This window comes from Vicugna pacos, chromosome 13 (genome assembly GCF_048564905.1).
Source record: "Vicugna pacos chromosome 13, VicPac4, whole genome shotgun sequence".
In the NCBI taxonomy this organism is placed as follows: domain Eukaryota; kingdom Metazoa; phylum Chordata; class Mammalia; order Artiodactyla; family Camelidae; genus Vicugna; species Vicugna pacos.
The window spans coordinates 59698146-59725122 of record NC_132999.1 but is presented as its reverse complement, the minus strand read 5'-3'; the positions used below and the strand labels follow the sequence as shown (position 1 = coordinate 59725122).

The 26977-nt window shown below is 53.9% G+C and overlaps 1 protein-coding gene across 1 annotated transcript in view; it reads left to right on the top strand.

Annotated features, from left to right (window-relative positions):
- Window positions 1-25055, top strand: part of DISP3 (dispatched RND transporter family member 3) — a 48540-nt gene extending 23485 nt beyond the window's left edge. The window contains exons 4-21 of the mRNA XM_072975400.1: window positions 4722-4858; window positions 5776-5910; window positions 6336-6496; window positions 7649-7788; window positions 9409-9557; window positions 9795-9956; window positions 10877-11038; window positions 13129-13242; window positions 14059-14195; window positions 15358-15542; window positions 17437-17567; window positions 17645-17817; window positions 18799-18925; window positions 19445-19590; window positions 21594-21753; window positions 22322-22435; window positions 22871-23037; window positions 23898-25055. Of these exons, the coding sequence (XP_072831501.1) occupies window positions 4722-4858; window positions 5776-5910; window positions 6336-6496; window positions 7649-7788; window positions 9409-9557; window positions 9795-9956; window positions 10877-11038; window positions 13129-13242; window positions 14059-14195; window positions 15358-15542; window positions 17437-17567; window positions 17645-17817; window positions 18799-18925; window positions 19445-19590; window positions 21594-21753; window positions 22322-22435; window positions 22871-23037; window positions 23898-24260 (2863 nt within the window). The 3' untranslated portion in view covers window positions 24261-25055. The remainder of the gene's footprint in view (window positions 1-4721; window positions 4859-5775; window positions 5911-6335; window positions 6497-7648; window positions 7789-9408; window positions 9558-9794; window positions 9957-10876; window positions 11039-13128; window positions 13243-14058; window positions 14196-15357; window positions 15543-17436; window positions 17568-17644; window positions 17818-18798; window positions 18926-19444; window positions 19591-21593; window positions 21754-22321; window positions 22436-22870; window positions 23038-23897) is intronic.
- The last annotated feature ends 1922 nt before the right edge of the window (window positions 25056-26977 follow it).

The window sequence follows — 26977 nt, the reverse complement described above, 5'->3', positions numbered from 1 at the left end:
GCTGAAGAATCTGGGCAATTAGCAAGCTGCTTTCTTCATTTTTTAAAATTAAATTTTAATACAACTTTTAAAGGTTACACTTTATTTACAGTTATGACAAAATATTGGCTATATTCTCTGTGTTGTACAGTACATCCCTGTAGCCTCTCTTACACGAGTGCTATGTGTTTTCAGTGCTCTTTTCCAGGTTTTTCTTTTCCATCTTTTCTTTCCATGTTTTGGTTTAGATGTCCCAGTTCACTGATCCTGTCTTCCGTTTTTTCTAATCTGCCATTTAACGTCTATTGAGATTTCAGTGTTAGCATTGTGTTTTTCTATTGAGAATTTTCAGTGATTCCTTATTATAGACTTAAGTCCCTGGTGAAAATTTTCATTATTTTATATATTTTGCTCATATTCTCCTCTCTATCCTTCTTAAGGATATTAAGTTATTAGGTTATTTCAGATAACGTGTGGATGTGTTTCCGTGGTCTATTCTTTCACTTGGTCTTTGGTCATGTGGTTCTGCCTGTGTGTATGCCTGGTAATTTTTACTGAGTGATGAGCATTATGTATAAAAACATAGAAGTCCAGATGATGTTATTCCTTCCAGAGGTTTATCCTTCCCTCCATTAGGCAGGTGGAGTTGTGGCTGATCACCTTCCACAGTCAGCAGTTTGAGGCTGGTTTGCAGTCCTGTAAAGTCTCAGCCTACTTCTAGTTTGCCCTTAGTTCTCCAGGATTTTCAATTGAGAGCCTGGTGTGTTCTGCAGAGCCTCTTACCCTGACAGATTCCAAACCCTAATTTTTGTCTCTCAAATCTAAAAATATGTCTACTCTGCTTTTTCAGAGGCCTTCTGCTTAGGATTTTAACCTCATACAACACACAGCTCCAGTATTTGGCAAAAGTGCTGAGGAAGAAACTGGCCTTCTGCTATGCTTGTCTGCAAGTTTCTGCCCAAAGCTCTGCTAGTTTTCCTGACTTCCAGCCTAGCTTTTCAGCCTCCTGCCTGTGTTCAGAATCAGCAAATGCCTCCAGGGTAAACATAGCTGTAGAAGGGAAGCTTACCTTTTGTAGGTTTGTCCCTTTCTGGAGTCTTAGCCCACTAGTTCTTGTTGCTTCAGGAAATCTCAAATGTCGTCAAACAGATGATTTCTCAATTTTATCTGATTTTTAGCAGTTCTCTAGGCAGGAATACTGGTCTTGCATGAGACTATTCCATTCTCCTTGAGAATAAAAATTTGAGCCTGTCTCTTTTTATAGTCAGTAATTAAAACAGGACCTAGAATCTAGAAGGTACTCTGTAAATGCTATATGAATGAATGAATGAATGAATGAATAAACGATTGATTGAACTTTCTCTTTTCTATTCCAGTGAAAGATCAATTAACCCATTTATTTCAACAATGTAGATAATCCAAAGATATTTTCTACTTGGTTTTTAAATGTCCTGTTTGTTTTTTTAAATAGCTTTATGGAGGCATAATTGACATATCACCAACTGCATATACTTAAAAGTTTATAGTTTGATTAGTTTTGACCCATGTATACGCCATGAAACCTTTACCACAATCAAGATAGCAAAGAGATCCATTACCCCAAGAAGTTTACTCATGTCCCCTTGATAATCACTCCATCCTGCCTCACCTTGCCTTCCCACTGCCACCCCAGGGACCGTTTTCTGTTTCCTATCACTATGTATTGGGCCCTCATCTTTGAATATTTATAGAAATTATTCCTTTATTTGAAAATTTATAGAAACTATAGTGATGTCATCTTTTTTATATGTGTCTTTTCTCTTTTTTTCATGGTCAGTCTGGTTAGAGGTTTGTCAATTTTATTGATCTTCTAGAAGAACTGGATTTTGGTTTATTGATTTTTCTTTATTGTCTTTCTGTTTGTTTATTTACTTATGCTCTGATCTTCATTATTTCCTTTTCTCAGTGTACTTTCTATGTAATTTTCTCTTGTTCTGCTTCCTTGCAGTAGAAGCTAAAATCATTGATTTGAAAGCTCTCTTTTTTTCTAACATAAGTGTTTGTTGCTCTAAAATTGCCCTTCTAAGCATTGTTTTAGTGCATCCCACAAATTTTGACATGTTGTGCTCTCATTTTCATTCCATTCAAAATAGTTTCTATCTTCTCTTTTGATATTTTCTTTGATCCTTGTATTATATTTAAAATGTGTTAGTTTCCAAATATTTAGGAATTTCCCAAATGTTGTTTTGTTGCTAATTTTTACTTTAATTCTACTGTTGTCTGAGAACATACTTTATATGACTTAACTTATTCTAAATTTATTGAGTCTTGTCTTATGGTCCAGAATATCATCTGTCTTGCTAAGTGTTCCCTATGCACTTGAAAAGAATGTGCATTCTGCTATTTTTTGGGTAGGGTGTTCTATAAATGTTAATTAAGTCAAGTTGGTTGATTGTGTTGTTCAAGTCTTCTGTATCCTTACTGATTTTCTGTCTAATTGTTCTAGCAATCATTGAGAAAAGGGTTTTGTAGTGTCCAGCTACAACTGCAGGTTTATCTATTTCTTTTTTCCTTTCTATCAATTTTTGCTTCATGTATTTTAAAGCTCTATTATTAGGTACAGAAACATTTAGGACTGTTGTATTTTCTTGATGAATTGACCCATTTACCATTTTTAAATTACTTCTTTTATCCCTAGTAACATTCTTTGTTCTGAAATTTACTTCATTGTTTTTAATATAACCACTCCAGCTTTCTTTTGATTCACATCAGCATGGTATAGCTTTTTCTATACTTTTGTTTTTAACCTACTTGTGTCTATATTTAAAGTGAGCTTCTTGTAGGTAGCTGGGTCCTGTTTTTTTTCAATCTAATTTGACTATCTCTGCCTTTTAGTTGGGATTTTTAGACCATTTACAGTTGATGCAATTATTAACATGGTTTGACTTAAGACTATTTTATTTTATTCTATTTGTCGCATATATTCTTATTTCCCCTTTTCCTCTATTTTGCCTTCTTTTGGACTGAAAATTTTTTATCATTCCATTTTATTTCCTTTGTTGGTTTTTTAGCCATAACTGTTTAGTTTAGGGATTGCTTCAGGGTTATAGTAAACATCCTTAAATTATCAGTGTACCTTCAAATTATGTTAAACCACTTCATATATAGCTTCATGAATAGTGCACCACCATTTCTTTCCTCCTGGCCTTTATGCTATTGTTGTCATACATGTATTTTCATATATGTTACAATCCCCCACACTACGTTATTTTGTTTGTTTGTTTAAATGGTCAGTTATCTTGTTTAAAGATTTACATAAGTAATAAGAAAAGTTTATATATTTATTCATGTTGTTACTGTTTCTCATCCTTTTTATTCCTTTGTGTAGATGTGTACTTCCAACTATTATCATTTTCTGAGGGGAGAATATAGCTCAAGTGGTAGAGCACATGCCTAGGATGCACAAGGTCCTGGGTTCAATCCCCAGCACCTCTTCTAAAAATAAGTAAATAAACCTGATTACCTTCCCCCCTAAAAAAACAAACAAACAAAAATGTCATTTTCCTTCTGCCTGAAGGACTTCCTTTAACATCTCTTATAGTGCATGGATATTGGAGATGACTTCTTTCAGCTTTTGTATACTGAAAAAGACTTTATTTTGCCTTTGATTTTGAAATATATTTTTGCTGAGTGTAGAATTCTGGGGTGACTCTTTTCCCAGTAGGTAAAGGATCTTGCCCCAACATCCTCTCACCTGCATTATTTCTGAAGAGAAATCTGCTGTCATGCTTATTTTTGTTTCTCTATGTGTAATGAATCTTTTTTTTTTTCTTTTTTGCTCAGGCTGCTTTTAAGATTTTCTATTGGTTACTAATTTTGCGCAATTTGATTATCATGTGCATTGTTGTAGTTTTATTCATTGCTTGTGTGTGTGTGTATTTGGGGTCGATTGCTCAAGTTTTTTGAATCAGTATGTTTATAGTTTTCATCAAATCTGGAAAATTTTCAGCCTCTTTTGAGAAGTCCAATAACCCATATATTAGGCTGCACTGAGGCCTGGAAACTCTCTCAAACCAGGAAGCCAGGGTAACCATAGGGCCCATCATGTTTCTCATCTCTCAGAGATCATCATTCTCTTTGGTGTCTCATGTCCAGGGTCTTGTTTCATATATTTTCTCATTTGGGGGTTAGTTTCACTGGGAGGGTAAATCTAGGTTTCATCTTGTTCCTCCTTCTTGGCCAGAAGCAGATCTCACCCCTGTTTGTATTTTAAAACTCCACTTGACCAGCTTGTTATGTTTTTCTTGTTAAGAATAACTTCAGCAGGGAGTATAGCTCAAGTGGTAGAGTGTATGCTTAGCATGCGTGAGATTCTAGGTTCAATCCCCAGTACCTCCATTAAAAAAAAAAGAATAAATTCTGTTAGATGCACTCTGAGTAACAGTGTAAAACTGAATATCTGGAAGCTGGTTTGAATTTTGAATTTTGCTGTGAATAATTGAGAATTGGAAGATGACATACAATTTGGCTACAATTGATTATTATCTGTGTAGAGCAGTGGTCTCCACCTCACTGATCATTCAGTCCCACCCCAGACATTCTGATTTCATTTGTCTAGAGTATGGCCTGGACATCAGGATTCTTGGTAGCCCCCAGGTGATTGTAATGTACAGCCAAGGTAAAGAGCGTCTGGTGAGGTGGATGGCTCCTGGTCCTCCTCCATCTCTGATCAACTCCATCTTTCTGTGCCCTCCCTCCCCCAGCAAAGTCCAGGTTCTGTATGGGGGGACAGACCTCTTTGATTACGAGGTACGCAGAACCTTCAACAACGACATGCTCCTGGCCTTCATCAGCAGCAGCTGCATCGCCGCCCTCGTCTACATCCTCACCTCCTGCTCAGGTAGGGCTTCTCTGAAGGCCCCGCATGAAGCCAGCCCCTTCTCTCTTCCCAGTGTGCTTCTCTCGGAACAAAGCCTTCCTGCTCAGGAATGCCAGAACTGGTCTTAAATCTGCCATGCCAGACCTGGCGGGGGAGGGGTGCTCAGACAACACCTAATCCCAGGCAGGTGATTGAGGTGCAGTGGCAGGTTGGACCACACCTGAGGGCCCCCACCGCAAGGACCTCCCACAGTTGAACCTTTTGCCCTTTGACCATCTTCTTCTTGCTGATAACCTTGCTAATATGTTTTGAGGGGTCTGGAGTATTGGACACCTTACAGATTATTCTGTAGCCTGTTTTTTAGTCCCAGGTCAGCTGCCCTTAGTCCCCCAGTTCACTTTTCCACTGCCACCTCCCCATGTGCCCTGGCTGCTGCTTTCTGCGTATACAGCAGGTACTCTGTATTGCCCAAGTGAGTGAGAGGTTGGTCATGCCTTCAAAACTGGAAAAGACATTCGTTCATCAATGTAACAAATACTAATTGGGTACCAACTATGTGCCAGAAGCTCTAAGGTGCCAGAGTTCTAGTGGTGAACATCACAGACACACTTCCTACCTCCATGGAACCTCTAGTATACTGGGGTGACAGGTTATTAAATATATAACAATTCCCTACTGGCACTTGGGGTAAGTTCGGCAAAGATGAGGGCCCACGAACAACCTGACTTGCTCAGAAATGCCTTCATCTGCCACTCAGGCCTCCTGCCCAGCCCCTTCTCTGGGCGTAGAGAACTGTGCTGGGCACAGATGGGGTGGTGAAGGCACTCCCCGGGGATGGGGGTGTGTGGGGGCAGGACGCAGCAGGGGTCAGGGACACTGAAGGAGTGTGTTCTGCTGGGTCCCCCCACTTTATCCCCTGTGCCCCTTGCCCTGCCCAGTGTTCCTGTCCTTCTTTGGGATTGCCAGCATCGGCCTCAGCTGCCTGGTGGCACTCTTCCTGTACCATGTGGTCTTCGGTATCCAGTACTTGGGCATCCTCAATGGGGTGGCTGCCTTCGTGATAGTGGGCATTGGTGAGTTCCCTCCATCGCCATGGCAATGGGCCTCCCACTGGGGAACTCTGTTCCCGGAAGAGTCTTCTTCCAGGATGCAAAGACTGGCTTCCTTGGGGGCTCCAAAAAGTCCCCTCTCAGACCTTAGAGACTTGGAGTTGGGGTGGGGGGTTGGGAGAGTGTGAGTGGTGGGTGATCCTCTTCATATTGTGGGTGGAGCCCCCAAGAGGTGGAAGGAGCAGGCAGGCATGCTGGTTGGAGGTTAAGAACAGTGGGAAAGGTGGGAAAGAGGCTAAGATTTGGAGGAAGGGGCCTAGTTCTGGGGAGGGGATAGGGCCAAGGAGCATGGAGGGTGGGGCTTGGATTCTCAGCTGAGGTTAGGTCTGATCCTGGGGACAGCAGAGTGATCCTGAGCCACCCGGCTGGCCCGGGACCCCCTCCCATAGGCGTGGACGACGTCTTTGTGTTCATCAACACCTACCGCCAGGCCACCCATATGGAGGACCCGCAGCTGCGGATGATCCACACCATCCAGACGGCGGGCAAGGCCACCTTCTTCACCTCCCTGACCACGGCTGCCGCCTACGCGGCCAACATCTTCTCCCAGGTGGGAGACCACCCTCTGCCCCTGTCCTGGCCTCCTATTCCTCCCAGGCACCCCTGGCCCCTGATCTCTGCTCTTCCCACCCACCCCTTCTTTTGTGGCCACACCAGCCTGTGCCTCATGGTACTTGCCACATCCCTAGAGGTTTTGTTACTAATCACCATCACCAGAATGTAGCAAATGGGAACATGATAATAATACAAATAGTGTTTATCATCGATGCTCAGTAATAATAATCCAGCCTCTGCCCTGAGGGCTGTTTGGCAGTTTCCAAAGGTCCCAGAGCTGTCAGTGGTGAGCCTGCCCGAGTCTCCTGGGCCCTGGTCTGGGGCTCTCTCCACCCACCGGCTCCACAACACATCGTCATCCCTACACTGACTTTCCTCTTGCTGGCCCCACACTCCTTCAAGTCTTCGGCCATGGCTGTGGTACTGACAGAACCTGAAAGGCAGTGAGCCTGCCTGAGTCTGAGAGTTTTTATGACCCGGGCTGAGTATCTCATCTAGAAACCACTTGATGCTTTGGGATTCTCCAGGCCTTCCTAGAGAGCCACATCCAGAAAACAGGCAGAGCTGGGTTCAGACCCTACCGTTGCCATTTTCTGGCTGTGTGGCCTTAGGCAGGTTGCTTAACCTCTTTGAGCCTCACTTTCCTCATGTGTGGATCATCAGGTACTGAAATGAGATGGTGTGAAAGCATTCCCCAAACAGTGAAGGCTCTTCTGCTTGTCGGCTGCAGCTGCCTTCTGACACTACGCCACACACCCACTCCTCCTGTGCCCAGCCCCCCTGTTCCCATCAGGGTGGCTTTCTCTCCCTTCCCCCTCACTACCTCATGGCCTGCTCCAACAGGGTGTCTCCCTCTGTCCGCATGTAAGGGCAGTTATGGAGCGCTTGTTCTGTGCCAGGTACTGTTCCGGGCAGAGGGCTGCAGCAGAGACCAGAGGTGGGACTCTTCCTCCCCTCCCATGCCCCGAGCACCAGCCCTTGCCCTCTGATGCCCTCCTAGGCTAGTGTCTCCATTCCAGCAGCCCCAGCCTCCTCATCCTGCCTCAGCCTAGTGGTTCAGGGTCCTGTGCCTGTCTGCAGAGTCCCCAGGCTCCCTGGGCTCTGGGCCTGCCAGCCCCACATCCCCCCTCTATCTCTCCATCGCCAGATCCCAGCTGTCCATGACTTTGGCCTGTTCATGTCTCTCATCGTGTCCTGCTGCTGGCTGGCTGTGCTCTTCACCATGCCCGCTGCCCTGGGCATCTGGAGCCTTTACATGGCACCGCTGGAGAGCGCCTGCCAGACCAGGTGAGCTGGGCCAGCGGAGGGGCAGCGGGCCATGTCCTCCTCTTACTGAATATCCGTAACAGGACTTGGAGGCCACTCAGCACACCACCCTCTCTCCCAGAAGCCTTGTGGTTCACTATTGAGCACCTTCTGTATGCCCAGTCCTGTGCTAGGAAGAGAGAAACCTGTCTGGTAGTTCTGTCTGTGATCACCTACTGTGTGCTGAGAAGTGGGCAAATCACTTTTGTACAAGATCTTACTGCCTCCCCTCCAAGGAGCTGGGACCTCTTATTTCACCCATTTTACAGACAATGAAACAAAGGCTTGTAGAGGTTGGGCAACTTTTTCAAGGTCACCCATTTAACAGGCAGCAGAGCTAAGATTTAAACCCCATAATCTGACTCATAATCCTACGCTCTTAGCCGCCATGTTAAATGCCCTCGGGGTTCCCTCCTTTGGGGGAGGAACAGTTTTTAGACACAGCGGGCCCCATGCAGAGTTGAATGGATCGGTGCAGAGCTGCTGCTGAAGGTGGAGGAGTTGGGGACTCATGGGCCATGGACAAGGTGGTCTGGGGAGGGAGGGATGGTCAGATGGAATCTGGCCCTGGTAATAACCTGGGTTGGGAACACTGAGGAATGATGGAGGGTCTGGGCTTGGGGCAGGGCACACAGAAGCAGAAATGTCAGGGGTCCATGACAGTGTCCACCTGAGCCAAGGAGGGTCAGGAAGGACATGAGAGCCCAGCAAGGAGCCCAGACTTGGGCCTAGGATGGACTCCTCAGCTCTCCTCCTCACACTCCCCTTCAGGGCATCATGGCCGGTGGCCCGGGTTGGGCACTGCACAAGGGCACTGTGGCTGAGGCACAGCCCTCTGCACTGTGGACATTCAGATTTGACTATTTCTGTGACCGTTTTGTGACATAGAAGCAAAGTATCTTGGGTGAAGGGCTTTTTTTCCTAACCTCTACGAAGACACCAACCAAGGCCCACCCCACCCTGCCCTCAAGTCTGGGGCAGTAGACACAGCAGTTGTCCCAGTTCTGGGCTCCGGCCTCAACCTCTTTGTCTGACAGCTGTGGAACCTTGGGCCTATTACTTAATCTCTCTGCATCTCAGTTTCCTGTTCTATAAAATGGGTACATATAGTCCCTATAAGGACCGAGAGCATCCGCATGGGGCTCCAGCTCACTGCCTGACACAGCACTCCTTAAGCTCGCGCGTTATTCTTGTTCCCAGTCCCTAGGGCAAGCCCTGTCTCCCCCACATTCCCTCCAGCCGAGGCCTCAGCTGCGTCCTCAGCCCAGCCCCGCTCCCCGTCTCCCAGGGTTAGGGCCCCAGGGCCACACGACAGCGGAGGTGTGATTCCCCTGCTTTGGTCTCAATGTGTGGACAGCTGTGTGTTGTCACCCCTCTTCCTGGGTAACGGCTGCTGTCACCATTTGTCTCCCCGGAGGAAGAGTTGCACCTGAGGGCCCTGGAGCGATGGCACTGGAAAGGAATCGGGCGCAGGAAGTCTGCGCTGCGTGTCCTGTGTGAGACGTCAGCGGCGGCGGGGTGCCTGGGCTCACGTGGAGCCGGGGTCTTGCCCACCCTCCCTGGATACCCAGGACTCTCGCCTCTCCCCTCCTCACTCCACAGCTGCCACCGGAAGTGCGGCCGCAAGAGCTCCCTGCGCTTCCCCGGGGACATGTTTGCGGCTCCTGAGCGGGCAGGGGGCGGCTCTGCGCAGGGCGCCATGCCCTACCTGGACGATGACATCCCCTTGCTGAATGTGGAGGAGGAGCCAGGTGAGAGCTGGCGCCGGCCTGCCCCGCTGAGCCTGGCTAGACCAGGGCCTGCCTCACCGGGGGGCTGGTTTGACAGGATGGTTTGAGGACAGGCTGGGCTAGAGGCAGGGGCTGGATGAGAGGGCCGTGGGGCTCCCCATCAAGAATTTGGGCTTCCCTGGAGAGGACCGAGACCAGGGTGGGCTTTGACCCATGTCTGGGCCAGGCCTCTGATGGGCCCCTGCTCTGCCCTGGCAGTGTCGCTGGAGCTGGGAGACGTGTCCCTGGTGTCTGTGCCCCCCGAAGGCCTGCAGCCAGCCCCCGACACGGGCAGCAGCGGCCAGCTCATTGCCCAGCTGCAGGAGCTGCTGCACCACTGGGTCCTGTGGTCGGCTGTCAAGAGCCGGTGGGTGATTGTGGGTAAGTGAGCTCTCCATTCTCCCTCCCCCCTTCTCGAAGCTTCTCCCCAGTGCCTGAGGCATGGGGACAGACCCCTCTCCAAAGCACAGGCAGGCATTGGGAATCCACCCCTGTCCTGCTAGGGAGCTAGAGGTCAGAGACCTGGGCTGCTGGCCCTCACTCTCTCTGAGCCTCGCCGCCTTCCTGCATAGAACAAAGCTGGTCCCACAATAGCTGTTGCTTGCTGAGCTCCTGCTAAGTGCCAGCCCCATGCTGGGCAGCAGAGCTCAGTGCTTGGGCTCTGGAGTTAGACCGGCTTGGCTGGGTCGGAATCCTGATTCTGCCACGTACGGGCAGTGTCACCTTGACTGTGCCATTGGGTCTGAGCCTTAGTTTCCTATAGTATAACTGAGGATAAGAATAGTGTCCGTAGAAAAAAGAATTAAAAAAGAAAAAAGAATAGTGTCCGTCGAATAAGGCAGCTGTGAGGAAAGCTATAGGGCATGTAAAGAACTTAGCTCCGTGTGTAGCATGCAGTAAGTGCTCAATAAAAGTTAAGTGTTGTAATTATTATTATTATTATTATTTTTATCACTGACTGTATTTAGGGCTGTATCAGATCAGGTGGATGTGCTGGCTCTTTATAAACTGGTAAGGGCTCTGAGTGGTGGCTGATTCTTGTCTAGAAGGACGCTTGTAGCTTATAGTCTAACCCCCCGACTGATGCACATAACAACCAGCCCCTCCGGAGGACTGACCCCCAGCAGCCTCTCTCAGAGGCTGGCATGCTGGGCCTCTGCCCACTCCCTTGGGACACCCTCTCCTCCTCCCCCTCCCCTCCCCCGTAAAGAAGCAGCTCTTTCCCAGAGCTCTGGAGGCCCCAGCTGTGAGTGTGCCTCCCGGGCCCCAGCTCTGCCTAGCGTGGCATCCTTTCCTCGCAGGCCTCTTCGTCTCCATCCTCATCCTGTCCCTGGTGTTTGCCAGCCGGCTCCGCCCTGCCAGCCGGGCCCCACTGCTCTTTCGGCCCGACACCAACATCCAGGTGCTGCTGGACCTCAAGTACAACCTGAGCGCCGAGGGCATCTCCTGCATCACCTGTTCAGGTAAGGATTTCCAGCCAGGGTGGCCCTTGCGGGACCCTTCCCTCTTTGTAATCCAGATCTCAAAGACGAGAGATGGGACATCTAGGCTCCCCATCACTGCGTAACCTCAGGCAAATCACTCCACCTCTAAGCCTCAGTGTGCCCACATTTCATTAAACAAACACTTCGTGGGTGCCAGCTATGCTGGTGCTGGGGAGACCCCACTGGGCAGTACAGGCTTCCTGAGCTCAGGGAGTTTGTTCCACTGCTGGGACAGGCCATATAATAGTAGATCTGAGCTGTGGTGAATGGAAAGCAGGGTGCCTGGGGAGCTCAGCATCATGGAAGGCTTCCTGGAGGAGGGAATGTCTAAGCCAAAACTTGAAAAATGGGAAGGACTTAGTCTCTGGAAGGGGTAAAAAGGGAAGGATTTTTCCAAGCTGCGAGAGGAGAAGAGGAAAGAGGTCTGGGCAGAGGGGAGCACTGGAGGTAGGAAAGACCGGGACCAGCTTCAAGAGAGGTATTTGCAGGAGCTAAGACAAGCCAGATGGGCTGGGCCAGGGCCTGGTGGGCTAAAGTGAGGACTCTGGATTTTATTGTAATTGTACTGGAAGCTAGTGGAGGGTTTTAAGCAGACAGGGGCCATGTTTGAGCCCCCCAGGTGCTGTGTGGTTAGAGATCCAGGGTGAAACCTGGCTGGGAGACCAGGTAGGAGGCTGGTGCAATCACCTAGATGAGAGATGGTGGGGGCTGGGGCCAGCGTGGCCGATGGTGGCGGCGAAGTCAGGAAGTTTTTAGGAGACAAAATCCATAGAACTTAGTGACGGAGTGCGTGCGCGGGATGAACAAGGAGGTGAAATAAAGACATCTCCTTGCCTTAGTCTGATCCAGGCCGTCATCTTACAGAGGGGAGCCTGTGGTCAGGGCTGGGGTGGGGGAAGTGAACCCAAGGTCATGCGGCTTTGCCGGATGGTTAGAAACCAAATGAGAAGACGCTTGGGCGAGTGCTTCCAGCTCCTGGGGGAAGCCCTGCTGACTGCTGTAATTGCCTTCATTTAATTAGGGTGGTGTTCAGATTAACCTGGCCTTCCCCCGGTAATGGCATTAGCCAAATGCATGATAATCAACTGCAGCTCAGAGAGGTGCCCGAAGAGCCCCTCCTAATTTGGAGGCAGCCCTGGCCACGTCCCCTGCTCCTTTCCGCCTGCCTGGGCATCAAACCCCACTCCACTCTTGCTGCCGCTACAAATCCTCCTGCCATCCCTCGGGACCTGGAGGAAAAAGCCATGTCTTCTCCCACTGCACAGACAGACAAACCCCAAGATGATCCTGAAGTTCCTGGAAACATCTAGAGAAGGGCCAAGACCTCAGCCAGAGTCCAGCCCCCAGCCCCTTGCATCTCAGCCTCTGAACTGCCTCTTAAAGGGACCCCTTCATTTTGTAGCCAAAAGAGCTTCAGCCTTAGGTGTGGACAAGACCCATCCTGATGGGGCTCTGCCTCTCACTTCCCCTGCAGGTCCTGTTCCCTCCCTGAATGTCTGCTTGCTTCTCTGTCAAGTGGGGTTAAGAATAATGACCTCTTAGGATTATTGTGAGGATTAAATTTTTGAAGATGTTCAATTCCTCTCGTTAAAAAACAAAAACAAACTAGAAAATCACCACCATGTTTGGTGCAAAACGGGAGGTCTTCCCTCATCTCTGCTTGTTGATAACATGCCGTTTCTAATTTTTCCTGTTTATTGAACATTTTTCGCGAGCCAGACACGTTGCTAAGCACATGAGATGCGGCATCCCATTTGGGCCCTCAGCCCGCCTCTGGAGGCGCCCCTTTGACAGAAGAGGGAGATGGGACGTGATGAGGTTGCGCAGGGAAAGCTTCAGGGGGTCCTTCTCTGGGTGGGGCTGGCAGGTGTCTTTCTTTTGCCTTAAGAGTCTTGTAAATTCAACATTTGGTGTTTTTTCAGTTCCATCTAGTTTCATGCAGACCCCTGACACCACCCCTTTCTCAAGCTGAGGGCCCTGGGTCCTGTGTCCCTGGGGTCGTCACTGTCCTAGCCTCTGCAGGGCCCTGCCAGGGAGGCCCTTCTGTCCCTGACATGGCGTGGGGGTAGGTCTGTTCCAGGAGAAGCCCCACAGCCTGCAGAACAACATCCGGACATCCCTGGAGAAGAAGAAGCGGGGCTCAGGGGTGTCCTGGGCCAGCCGGCCTGAGGCCACCATGCAGGGTCAGTAGGGAGCGTGGGCTGATTGGGTGGGGGTGCTGGGAGGTCCTGCCTGGTGCAAGGGTGCAGGGACCTTGTAGGGAGAGAGGATTAAATCCAATCTTTGATTCTTATTAGAGAACAAAATCCTGTGTTCTTGGGTCACTATGGAAGGGTTGGGTGGGGGAGTTGAACTGGAGGCCCTTGCCTGTCGTCCCACCAGCTCTTGGCCAGAACAATGGGAACCCCTCCTGCCACTACCCCAGTCTGGACTGTGGTGCCCCATAAACCTGCCTTGTGTGCCAAATCCGTCCTGAGTATCGGGGGGAGGGCTGGGCGTCCTGAACGCTTATCCCTTCTGAGTTCACCATCGGAGGTGGGACGCTGGGGTATATGTGGGAATTAACCCTTGTCACCCCATGGTCATTGTCACCCCTTCTGTGCCCACCATTGTCATCACCAGCACAGCCCCACCAGTCACATGGGGCTCCCCATCATTAACACCACTGCCACTACCACAGCCCCACACTGGCTCAGCTTCACCATGACTTCGCCATCTTCGTCACTCCCTCCACCTGCGCTGCCACCCCATCGCAGGGACCACCGCCACCTCCACCTCCATCTATGCCACCACACTACCCCAATGTCCACTGCCAACGACCTTTCTCCCATCATTGCCCTGGGCTTGATCCAGGAGAGGGGCAGAGCCAGCATTCGGAGATGAGCCCAAGGTCGGGGCTCAGCTCCTCGGTCAGCAGAGCAGAGGGTGGGCTGCTGCAGAATCAGGGGAAGCCAGTCGAGGTGATTGTCATCCCTCCTCCACCTCTCGTTTGTGCCTAGACGCCCCAGGCACGGTGTATGTCTCCAAGATGAAGAGCAAAGGCCACCCGGCTGTCTACAGGTTCTCCCTCAATGCCAGCCTACCTGCCCCTTGGCAGATCGTGTCTCCTGGGGACGGGGAGGTACCCTCCTTCCAGGTGAGCGGGGCTGTCGGGAAGTTAGTCACCGCTACTAGGGAGGGGCCCCTCAATGCTGCACTGGTGGGCACTGACCATGTCAGGGGCGGAGACAGGGTCTGTGAGGACGAAGCTGCTACAGGCAGATGAGGACCCTCTCCCGCTGTCAGCCAGGTCAGTGACAGGGACCCGCAGAGTGGGGAGCGCACAGGCTTCTGAGGCAACCAGACCTGGGTTCAAGTCCTGGCACTGCCATTTATTACCTGTGTGTCTTTGGGAAGATGACTTAACCTCCCTGAGCCTCAGTTTCCTCATCTGTGAAACGGGGATATGAAAAGTACCAGCCAGGGTTGTTGGAGATACACAAGGCAAGGTCTGTGTGTTATGTAACATCTGGGGTGTAGTAAATGCTCAATAAATGGGAGCCACAGTTAGGCTGTTGCTCTTGACAACTGTCCCCGCACCTCAGAGAAGGGCCTCCGAGGGCCAGCCCAGGCCTCTGGCTTTTCCCCCTGAGGAACCATTTGTGTTTCTTTAACACGTTACACCCCCGGGTGACCATTGCGCCTGTCCCCTTATTTGTTCAGGGTTTATATTTCCATCTCAGAGATGGGGTGTGTGAGGCATTTCCTGACCCTGACCTTTGCACTGCTGTCCTACTGCCCGGAAAGCTTTCCTTCCCACTTAATGCACGGCTGATGCCCCAGCCAGGTCTCAGCATGAGTGTCACCTCCTCCCAGAACCCTGTCCTGGCCATCCCTCTCAGTTTGCCCTCCTCTTCTGCTGCCCGTTCATCCTGTGTCTTATCCTGATATTTAATTCAAAGCCCTTAAAAGAATCTGAAGCCATCATAGTTGGCAGCTCACAGTGGGCAGGGACCAAACCCATCTTGCTCACTGCTGTATCCTCAGAGCACAGCTCAGGCCTGGCCCGGAGTAAGTAGATCCTCAGGTGAAGGAAGGACTGAGGCTCAGAGAGAGAGAGAAGGATTTTCCCCATCTTTAAACTCGAACCCAGGCCTCCTGAGTCTCTGCTCAGTGCTCTGTCCCCCACTTTGGGGGCTGAATTGGGGGCAGGGCGCGGGGAACACTCCGAGGAGGGAGGGGACAGAGCCTGAGGCCGGGCCCAGGCTGAGGCAGCCTCCCGGAGTCACCTGTCTTGTCTCTGTCAATCCACTGCTTAGGTGTATAGAGCGCCTTTTGGTAACTTCACCAAGAAGCTGACCGCTTGTATGTCTACAGTAGGGCTGCTCCAGGCGGCGAGCCCCTCCCGCAAGTGGATGGTGACGACCTTGGCCTGTGACGCCAAGCGGGGCTGGAAGTTTGACTTCAGCTTCTACGTGGCCACCAAGGAGCAGCAGCACACCCGGTAACCTTGCAGATAAGGCAGTTTCTACCAGCCCGCCCCACCACCTCACCCCCAGCAAGAGATGTCAGCAGGAACCTTTAAGAAACCCATGTCCATTTCCATGCATTTGTTCAGACAGTTCCCTGCCTGGGACTGGGGAGTGGGGAACACTGAGATGACAGGGCCACGATCTGCTCCGCCATCTGCCACTGTCCCTCTGGGTGGCCCTGCAGGATGCATGGCGGCCATCTGGCTGCCCTTCAGCACACCCAGCAGTTCCCATCACAGAACTTCTGCATTTACTGTTCCCTCGGCCTAAAATGCTCTTCCCCAGCTCCTCATGTGATTGACTTCTTCTCAAGATTCAGGTCCTTGCCCAGAGGTACCCTGCTGGGAGAGGCTGCCCCTGACCAGAACACCCGCCCTGTCTGAAATAGCCACGCCTGGTCTCTCCCTGGGTGTCACCCCTCTGCTGTCCTTCCAGCTCCCATCACCACCTGGAGTCGTACTGACCTACTGGTCCTCAGGAGCACGTAGGCATCCTGTTAGTGGTCACCTCGACTGTGGCCCCTACTGTATCCCCAGCCCCCGGCCCAGTGCCTGGCACAGAGCAGGTGCTCTGTAAACACTTGCTGAATGAGTGAATCAATGAATGAATGATTGAGTACACTCTGCATTCCTCTCCAAGGCGCTCGCCACACACTCAATCTATACGATTAATTCGGAAGATATGTATTTAATGTTCCCCCGCCCTCCGATTGTGGGGTGGCAGGAGAGAGACCATCTCTGTTCTATTTACCTACTGCATACGCACGCCGTGCCTAGTGCCGGGCATGAAGTCAGAGCCCCAAAACGCGAGTGACTGCATTCTGCGCCTCAGGGGTCTCCGAGCCAGCTGGGGGCATCCTTCCCCAGGTTTCTTCCCCCACGTTCTGACAGCTGAGGCTGTGTTAGCGGAAGATCTGCTCTTTCATCCATTCATTCATTTAACAAACCTTCAGCACTGACTGCGAGCCGGCCCAGGGCTAGCGCTGGGGACAGTAAACAAGACAGATGTGGCTGCTGCCCTCGGGCTGACCAGTGGGAGACAGCAGCTAACAAGTCAAGCACAATGTCATTACAAACTACAATACGAGCTCTGAAAGAAAGAGCTCACTGTCGTAGTCCAGAGAATGGCAGTGCGGGGCCGGCAATGGGGACAGGGACGTGGTCTCTGACAGGGCCTGGCCTCGGAGCATTGAGCACTCACACCAGGCTGAACTCCGCTTGGGGCGGGGGTGTGGTATGGAGGCCCAGGGATGACCAAGACGGGCTCCTTGGGCCCTTCCAGCCTGGCACACCTTGGCACGGCAGTGAGGGTCCCTTTGCCTGCCCTCCAGGGCTGGGCTCCCTCTGCACATACACAATAGCCACTGGGGTCTGGCTGCCTGGGTGAATTTAGAACATTCTAGAAAGAACCTTGAGATACGTCAAGTCCCATGGTGAATAAGCTGACTGTGAAATCCTTTCCTTAAACAGAATCTTGAGGCTCTGTAACTGTTCAGGTTACAGCAGGGCAGGGGGCTTCTGAGCAGTGACCCACCCCTCACCCAGGATGGCCCTGGGGCCCCTCTGAACTCTTGCACCCCCTGGAGGACAGTTTGGAAACTGCTGGTCTCCTCCACCCTTCATGCCACAGGCAAGGAGACAAACAGAGAGGGAAAAGGGGAGGGCGTTAAGCAGAGCCATGTGGTGGGACTAGATTAGAACAGGTGTCCAAACCCCAGCCCTGAACCCACAACCAAATCCCCGCACTGGGGGAGCCCAAGTCCACCCTCCGCGCTCTTCCGGCCCCTGCACACGGCCACGTTTGCCCGACCTCCCCAACGCCTCCCAGCCTTCTCGGCCTCAGTCCCGGCCTCCTTTGCCTCCACAGGAAACTGTACTTTGCCCAGTCCCACAAGCCCCCTTTCCACGGGCGCGTGTGCTCAGCACCTCCCGGCTGCCTGCTCAGCTCCAGCCCCGATGGGCCGACCAAAGGCTTCTTCTACGTGCCCAGTGACAAAGGTACCCGTGGGGAGGCTGCAGTGGGGCCTTGGGAGGCTGGGTCCCACCTGCCCATACAGCTGTGACTCCCTCTGCAGTGCCCAAGGCCCGCCTCTCCGCCACCTTCGGCTTCAACCCCTGCGTGAACACGGGCTGCGGGAAGCCGGCGGTGCGGCCGCTGGTGGATACAGGGGCCATGGTCTTCGTGGTCTTTGGCATTCTTGGTATCAACCGCACGCGGCAGGTGGACAACCATGTCATCGGAGACCCGGTACGTGGGCCCACATTGGGCAAGTGCCACAGGGCCCAACCACACCAGGCTTGCAAACAAGTACTAGCCCAGAGGCCACCACCCCAGCTCCCCACACTCCCTCTTGGCTCCTTGACTGCTCACCTGGCCCATTCAGGTCCCCCGTGGGCCCCTGGGGTACCATTTCTCTTGAAGGCTAAGCCTGATTGGGCTTTTAAAATCACCCAGGAATCTGGGGGCAGTGGGGCCTGACCATCAGCCCCGCATCATTAGGGCTGGAATGGAAGTGAGAATGCAGGTGCATAAAGCCTTCCCTCCCTCCTCCTCCTCCTGCAGGAGGCCCTCCCTGTGCCCACGGCCCTTGCTGCACGCCTCGGCCGTGGTGCCGTCTGCTTGGTCTCTCCCCTTGTGCATGTTTGTGTCCAGTGCTGGGCCCTTGGGCAGTGAAGGGGAGAGGAGCTGATGGAGCTGTGAGTGGGTCTCTGCCTGGCACATGATGGGTACTGAGGCGTGGGGGAAAGACCTCGGCTGTAGGTACAGTTGGTTGTAACCCCTGCCTTGGGAAGTCAGCCCGGTTGAGCATACAGGGTTTCAGAGACTAAGTAATTCAGGAGCCAGGTCGGGTCAGAGGAGATCAACTCAATCCTGACCATGAGTCTGCAGGTGTTCAGGGGAGGGTTGGGGAGGTGGCGGGAAGAGAAGACAGATGCTCAAGGACAGGTAGGATTTGACTGTGCAGAAGGAGAGGGGAAAGCAGGCAGCCCAGGTGAGCACTTTGTGAGTAAAAGCAAGGAGGGGGGGTGGAGGGGAGACTGAGGGGCCCACGCAGAGGGGGCAGTGAGAGAGCAGAGGTACTGCTGGGGGCAGGACCCTGGGCGACCAGGCAGAGGGTTCCGAGGGCTGGCAGTGGGAGCTGCGGGAGGCTCCTCCCCAGAGGTGGGACCCGGGGCTGAGTTCCTGACTCACTGAGCAGCTGCACTGGCATGTGTCTCCTTGGGAAAGGGCAGCGTCATCTATGACAGCAGCTTTGACCTCTTCAAAGAAATCGGGCATCTATGTCGCCTCTGCAAAGCCATCGCAGGGAACTCGGAGCTGGTGAAGCCGGGCGGGGCGCAGTGCCTGCCCTCAGGTGAGTGGCGGGTCAAGGCTGGACAGCCCTGAGGATACACGTGCCAGGCGTCGGGGTGTCTGCAGACACATGTCTTTGCTTGAACGTGTCCACACTGGGGTGAGGGGTGTGCAAATCTTCCAGATGAGAGCAGACTCGGGCCGGAAGGTGAACTGGCGCAGAGCCGCCCATGCATGGGGAGGTGTGCGTTGTTCAGGGGAGCACCCGCAGGAGGAGCTTTCCCAAAACCGGGCGTGAGGAGGGGCTGGCCTTCCAGCAATAACCTGGGTCACTCCAGGCCCTTCCTGAGAGGGCGCAAGGTGTCATTTTCCACCCCAATGGCAGATGGTGGTGTAGGTTTCTCGATGACGTTGCCAGTGGTTCTAGGCACTTTTAAAACTAGGAGGTTGGGGGAGGAGCGTGTACCCCTTGCACACTCACACCCAGACGGGTGAGTGCACGTGTGCAGGCGGGATCGAGGGGAAGGGGTGCTCCCTTCCCAGGTCCCCACCCCGACCACCTCTTGCCCTTCTCCCACAGGCTACAGCATCTCCTCCTTCCTGCAGATGTTGCACCCTGAGTGCAAGGAGCTGCCCGAGCCCCACCTGCTCCCAGGGCAGCTGTCGCACGGGGCCGTGGGTGTCAAGGACGGCCGCGTGCAGTGGATCTCCATGGCCTTCGAGTCGGTGAGCCCCGGGTGGGCCACCAGGCGCAGGGCAGCGTGCTGACCTCACAGAGTGCGCTGTCACCACCGGCCCCCTCAACCCAGAGCAGATCAGCAGGGTTGCTCTTCTGAGGGGATACTGAGGCCGACAGGGGTGAGGTTGTTTGCCCAAGGTCACAGGGTTAGTGAGCGTCAGCTTCAAGTGCTGACCACTGAGCTCGTCCTTTCTGTCACGTAAGATGCCCGCCAGCTGCCAGCACCCTCCCTCCCTAACAGCCCAGGGTCCACATGGTTTTGCAGGGGCAGGTGACAGTCCAGGATGCTCCCCTCTGTCCCTGTGAGGGGCCAGGTTCTGGGCCACAGAACCCGCTGTGCTGGGCCTCCCCAGGAGAGATTAGAAGCCAGGGGACGGGCCATCCCACACCTCACTGCCTCCTCTCTTACCCCTGACACTCCCTGGGCTCTGCCCAAGGAGGCATCCGTGCACACACACGTGTGCGCACACCCGCATCCCCAACCTGGGCCTCGCGGCCCTGGCGCTTCACGCTGAGGCTTGCTGAGTCTGCCCCTGCTGCCTCTGCGCTGAGCCCCGGGCTCCAGTCCGTGCTCTGATCTCCCTGTGCTCTGTGTCCTCGAGCAAGCCACTCGTCCCCTCCAGCCGCTAGTTCCGCCTCTAAAGAATAGGGTTACGGATCCCTGTGTGCCCTCTGGCAGTCATCAAGAAGCTGTGGTGAGATCGCTCCCATGAAGGCCTTCGGGGATGAGAACAAGGTGACAAAGTGACAAGTGGGCAATTCTTGTTCTCTGGTCCTGGCCCTGCTTTTCTTCCCGCCACCTGTGCCACTCAAGGCCCGAGCAACCAAACCGCCAGCCACGACGGGGAGGACCCAGACCCCCCTGAAGCCCACAGTGAGCCCCAGGCTAATGCAGACACCAGTTCAAAGCCCAGGCAGTTTAAAAAAATTGTGTTAAAATATACATTTAAAAACTGACAATCTTAACCATTTTAAGCGCATAGTTCAGTAACATTAAGCATCTTGACACTGCTGTGCAACTGTCACCAACGCCCATCTCAAAAGCTTTTCATCTTGCAGAACTGACACTGTCCCCATTCAACACTGACTCCCCATTCATCTCCTCCGGCCACCACGCTCCTTTCTGTCCCCATGGATTTGACTGTTCTCGGTCCCTCACACACAGCATGGGTCTTTTTGTGACTGGTTCATTTCACTTAGCATAAGGGCCTTCAGGTTCATCTATGTTGGTGCCCATGTCCAAATTTCCTTCCTTTTTAAGGCCGAAGCCACAGGCAGTCTGAGAGAGGAGAGAACCCACACTCAGGCTCCTCCGCACAACAGAACATCACCTCCCAGCTGACCCCACCAACACGCAGACCCACACGTGCGCAGACTCACCCTCAACTAGCTTGTGCTCAGGCAGAGCAGAATTGGACCAATGAGGTCACATCTATGACAGTTTCAGAGCAGGGCTCCATGAACCAGACAGGCCACCTTCCCTCCTGGACTCGCAGTCCAGCCCAGGAGACGGGCAGTTTGCCAGGCAGCAATGAGAACTCTGATGCAGAAGCACCAAGGGCTCGCAGAGCCCAGAGGATGCCTGTCTTGGGGCATCCAGGACGGCTTCTTGGAGGAGACGGAACCCTAATGAGCCGTGAAGGAGGAGCGGGAACCGGCAGTGCAGGCAGAGGGAGCGGCATGGGCAGAGGGCAGCTGGGGGCTCTGGGAGCTGAAGCTGGTTCAGTTGGGAAGGGACAGGGACTTTGGTTGTACCAGGATCTGCTGCCGCTGTGAAAGTCACGCGTGCACCCAGAGGCTGGTGGAGGTGGTCTTGGATGGGGTCCCCCTCCACCCCCACCCACACAGTACACTCCATTTGCAGGTGGTGGAGGGCCGGCTGCTGCTGTCACAGAGCAGACTAGCCGTCACCAGGGCAGGGTGATAGGCCCCTCCTTGCCCCACCCCCACCCCAGCCGTCCACCCATCTCACTGGCTCATGTCCCCACAGACCACGTACAAGGGCAAGTCCTCCTTCCAGACCTACTCGGACTACCTGCGCTGGGAGAGCTTCCTGACGCAGCAGCTGCAGACGTTTCCCGAGGGCTCGGCCCTGCGCCACGGCTTCCAGACCTGCGAGCATTGGAAGCAGATCTTCATGGAGATCATAGGCGAGCGGCAGCCCAGCGCCCCTACCCCCGGGTCTCGGCAGGGCGGACGGTGGCAGCAGAGGGCATGGGGAGGTGACCTGGGCAGCGAGGGCCTGGCCTGTCTCAGCCATACTTGTCTTCTCAAGTCTGGCCAAGGGCCCTGGAGAAAGCGGGATGACAGTGGCCAGGAGCACCAATCAGAAGCCAGAGTTGGGGGCCCCACCTACGCAGGGTCATCAGGCCCCCTTCTCTGATCCTGAATTTCGCCACCTAAAAAGTCATGGTAATGACCATTATGACATCTCTTTGTCCTTGGGAGCCCTTCTGGAGGCCAGGCCCTTGCTGAGGCCTGACCTGTGTTCTCTCTTTAAACTCCAGACAAGGCTATGGAGTAAGTGCTACAATTACCCCCATTATACAGATGAACAAATGGGGGCTCAGAGAGGTCAAGTGGCTTACCCAGGGTAACACAGCTAGCTGTGACAGCGCCCATCTGTGTAGCCCCAGTACCTGTGAGCCATGGGGAGGAGGGGGTGAGGGGTGCCCCGTGGTGCAGCCCAGCTGAGGGCCCTCTCCGGTCACCTTCCAGGGGTGCAGAGCGCCCTGCATGGTCTGGCCCTCTCCTTGCTCATCTGTGTGGCTGCGGTGGCCGTGTTCACCACCCACGTGCTGCTCCTGCTGCCCGTGCTCCTGAGCATCCTGGGTATGTGGGCCGGGGCCCAGGGGTGGGCAGGGTCTGCCTGGTGGCCTCAGGTCAGCCGCTTTCTCTCCACACTTAAGTGTCCCATCCCTTCAGTCTTCCCGAACACCCCACTCCCACCCCACTCCCAACCCAGGCAAAAAGAGCCTCTGTGACAGTCATTCATAGGACTGTGTGCTCCCCAAGGGGAGCCAGATGTCGCCAGGTGGTAGCTCTTGGCCCAGCGATGTGTTGCAGCATCTGACCCCTCTTTCAGGCCCCCCCCCAGCTCTCTCTGGCCCTGTGCCTCCTCTTCCCACTGGTCACCAGAGCTCGGGGTGCTCCGCTGTAGACTTCAGCGCGTTCTCCAAGGGCCCTCTGAACTCGCCCACCAGCCCTCCAGGACTGGATGGGTGGGGCTGGTCCAAGCTGCCCCCCGCCGTTCACTGCCCTCTGCAGGCATCGTCTGCCTGGTGGTGACCATCATGTACTGGAGCGGCTGGGAGATGGGCGCCGTGGAAGCCATCTCCCTGTCAATCCTCGTCGGCTCCTCTGTGGATTACTGCGTCCATCTGGTCGAGGGCTATCTGTTGGCTGGAGAGAACCTGCCCCCACACCAGGCCGAGGTGAGCAGCCTGCCTGCCCCTCCCCTCCCCAACGAACCTTCTCCCACCCGCCAGCGCTGCTGAGGACCCTCAAGGGTAGCCGCACACCCCCAAGCCCAATGCCCAACCAGGCTGTGTTCTAGGAGCCTGTTTCCAGGGCCTCTCCACGCCTAGGGGACTCAAGCTCAAGTTCGGAGGCAGCTCCACCAGCATCGCTGTGGGCCCTGGGCGGGTCCACTCCCCCCAGCCTGTCTCCCTAAGCCTGCACGAGGGGTCGGACCAGGCGACGTCCAAGGGCCCTGCCTGCTTCTAGGTTCCCTGAGTCCGTCTTGTTCTCTAGCCGGGGGGACAGATCTGAGCCCTTCTGGTTGTGACTGTGAGGTCACCAGCCCCATCACTGGCCCTCATGGCTTAGTGAGGACTTACCTGTGTACTCAGGGCCAAACCCAGCTCTGGGTCTCATAGAGTCGTTCTTTTCCTGGTTTGGAATTGGCGTGAAGTATTCATAAATATGTAAATGCAGTTGATTGTACATTTAGCTGCTTTTGGTCAAAAGAAGGAAGTCAGCTCCAATCAGGGCCCCCATTTTTGAGGACCTGCTATGCAGATCATCAGTGTTCTGGTCATAGCAACACTGAACGCTCGCCCACTGCGTGCTGTGCGCTGGGTGCTGCTGCAGGGGGGCCGTCTCGTCTTCACTCCAGCCTCATGGAGCAGGTGCGGTCACCCTCACCCACGGAGGTGGAATCGGGCCTGCGGGGGCAAGGCTGGCCTTGCACAGCGTGTGTGTTTACCCAGGTCCACGCCCTCATCCCAAGTCCCAGGCAGGGTGGGATCCCCTCTGGTGTTTGGGGCCGCAGCTCTGTCTCACCCACACCCAGGATGCCCACTCGCAGCGCCAGTGGCGGACGCTGGAGGCCGTGCGGCATGTGGGTGTGGCCATCGTCTCCAGTGCCCTCACCACGGTCATCGCCACGGTGCCCCTCTTCTTCTGCATCATCGCCCCGTTTGCCAAGTTCGGCAAGATCGTTGCACTCAACACGGGCGTCTCCATCCTCTACACGCTCACGGTCAGCACGGCGCTGCTGGGCATCATGGCACCCGGCTCCTTCACCCGGACCAGGACTTCCTTCCTCAAAGCCCTGGGTGCCGTGCTCCTGGCAGGGGTCCTGGGGCTGGGTGCCTGCCTCCTGCTTCTCCGGAGCGGCTATAAGATCCCCCTTCCCAGTGGGACCTCCCTATAGCCCTGGCACTATGTCCGGACTGGCACACCTTTGGTCCAGCGGGTGGGGGACAAGATGTTCATTCTCTGGTCCCAGAGGCACTTTGTTCCCAACTCAGCTACAACCAGTTATGTTCCCAGCTGTGTGATTCACCCAACCCTGCCAGGCTGCTGGCAGCCGCCCTGGGCTCTCCCTGGCAGTGAAAGAGACCAGCCTTCCTCCTGTGCCTCGTCAGGTGATTTTTGCAGGGGTTCCCCCTCCTCAAGCTGCCTCAGTGCTCACAGCAACTCTCTGATGTGGGTGTTACGGGGCCCCCATTCTAAAGATGTGAAAACTGAGGCAGCAAGAGGCAAAGTGACTGATGTGTAGCTGTGTCAGTGGCACAGTCAGAGCTGCCTCCCTCGGGGACTTTGCAGGAAGAGCACAGTGGGTTCGAGGACCAGGCCTCACACCTCCGCCCCCTCCCACCCCCATGAGCTTTACAGCGGCTGTGCTGGGTGGTCCTGGGGTCCTCCTCAGGCTTCTTGGTCCTGGCCAGGAAGTACAGAGGGACCAGCCTGGGGTTCTGCATGTCCTACCCCCGGCCCCAGCCTCAAGGGGCTCCTCCTCTCCTGAGGCCCTGGGGCCCCAGCACAGCCTTCCTCACAGGTCTGAGCCCCTACCTCCTTCACCCAACTCTGGGCGTGGAATCTGGGGGAGGGGGACAGCCCCTGGGATGGGGAGCTGGCTGTGCCTGCCGCCTGCTCACAGCAGATGGTTCTTATTAAAGTGAAATGAAACTGCAGACCGCTGCCATTAACACAAGCATTTTAAGCATCGCTGGCTCCATCGTGTTCTTAAAATTGAAATAACTAAGTGCTCGCGTGTGCTGCCCAGGCCGGATCCTGGCCCTGGAGGGGGATGGAGGTGGGGCAGGAAGCACTAGACCCTCCAGGGAGCAGGGTCACAGAGTGCTCTGTGGGTCCAGGGTGAGGGTGTGTGCACACTTTGGGAGTGGGGCTCACCAGGCTCCCCACTAGGACATTCATTAGCACCTTCAGGGTGCCTGGTACTGTGCTGGGCACTGACCTTCCTCCTTGGGACAGACATTGCCCCCTGGGCTTTAAGAAGCTGGACACAGACTGAGCCTTATAGGCTAGAAAAGACATCCTCAAGGGTGGTCTCCAGGTCGTCTCACCTGGTCATCTGTAAACATAAACGAGGGGGCGGGGCATGGGTGACAGACGTGCAACACGTGTCCCCGCCCCGTGGGTGCCTGGCACCCAGCAGGTGCTCAGCATTTGCTGAGGGAACATCAGATCTTTGGACCCACTGTCTATGGTGAAGACAGACATCAAACAAGCAATTAATGGCACGAGTTGACACATAGAAGAGGATTTGTCTTAGTCGGCTTGTGCTGTCCTAGCAAAGTGCTGCAAATTGAGTGGCTCATCAGAGCAGGAATTTATTCTGTCGCAGTGCTGGAGGCTAGAAGTCCACAGCAGGGTGTTGGCAGGGTGGGTCCTTCTGGAGATGCTCAGGGGGACTCTGTCCCGTACCTCTCTCCTGGCTCTGCTGGTTGCTGGCAATCCTTGGCGTTCTTTGGCTCGTGGATGCATCACCCCAGTCTTTGCCTCTGTCTTCAGGTGCCCATCTTTTCTGTGAGGGTCCCATTGCCTCCCCTGTCATGTTGGATCCTAATGACCTCATCTTAACTTGGTCACCTGCAAAGACTCTATTTCCAGATAAGCTCCCATGTACAGGTACCAGGTTAGCTTCAACATATCTTTTGAGGGACACGTTTCAACCCATAACAGGGCTCAGCACTCATCAGCTCATTGGTTAACCTTAGGGAGGGGGTGCTCAGGCCCATTTTACACATGGGATCGCAAGGCTCCGAGAAATGGACTTGCCTGGGTCACGCAGCCAGTGGTGGTGGAGCCAGTTCGACCCCAGCCAGGCTGTCCTGGGGTTTGTGCTCACCTGCTCAGGTGAGCAGCCTCTCGGGGAATTGTAACAAAGACTGATAACGTTACAGGGATGTTCAATCAAGAGCCTGATCTTAGAGAACCTGGGACGGAAACCCTTGCATTTGTTCAATGCTTCACCCTTAAATGTTTCCCTGTCAGCCTTGTATGAAGTCTGAGCCCTCAGAGGCCCAGCAGAGGGCGCTGTGTCTCAGGGGCAGTGTCGTGCTCTGGACCACACAGCCCTGAAAGGCTGATAGGGATTCAGGCATGTCAACCCAGGCTCTGGCAGCCCTTGTAGGTGGGGAGGGACCACTACTGCAAGGTTGCACCTCTTCCAGGGATGCACCCCCCCACCCCAGTTTGGGAGAAATGGGCAAGATTACAGAAGGCCAGGTGGGAGGGGGTGGGATAGGGGAGGGAGCTGCCAAGTTGACAAGACATCCCAGTAGGTGCTCAGAAGAACTGTCATCTCCAAGTCCTTGTCCTGAGACCTTCCAGTTTTAACATGGAGGCAGCATCATTTGCATATCATTTGCATACAGCCCAAATAATGCCCATTTGAGAAGAAACCCTCTCTTCACCCATTTCCTGGCTTTTAAGAAACAGCTCCTCTTCCTTCCCATTGGCCTCTCCCTTTTCAAAGTGTGGGGCTGGTGGGCAGGCAGGTCAAGGGTGGAGGAGGCCAGACCCCGGTGTCACTGTCACCTCCCCCACCTGGTGACCGGGGCTCCCCTAGGTCAGTACAACTCTCTCGTGACCCTCATAGCTCTCCTTTGAGCTGGGTTCCCA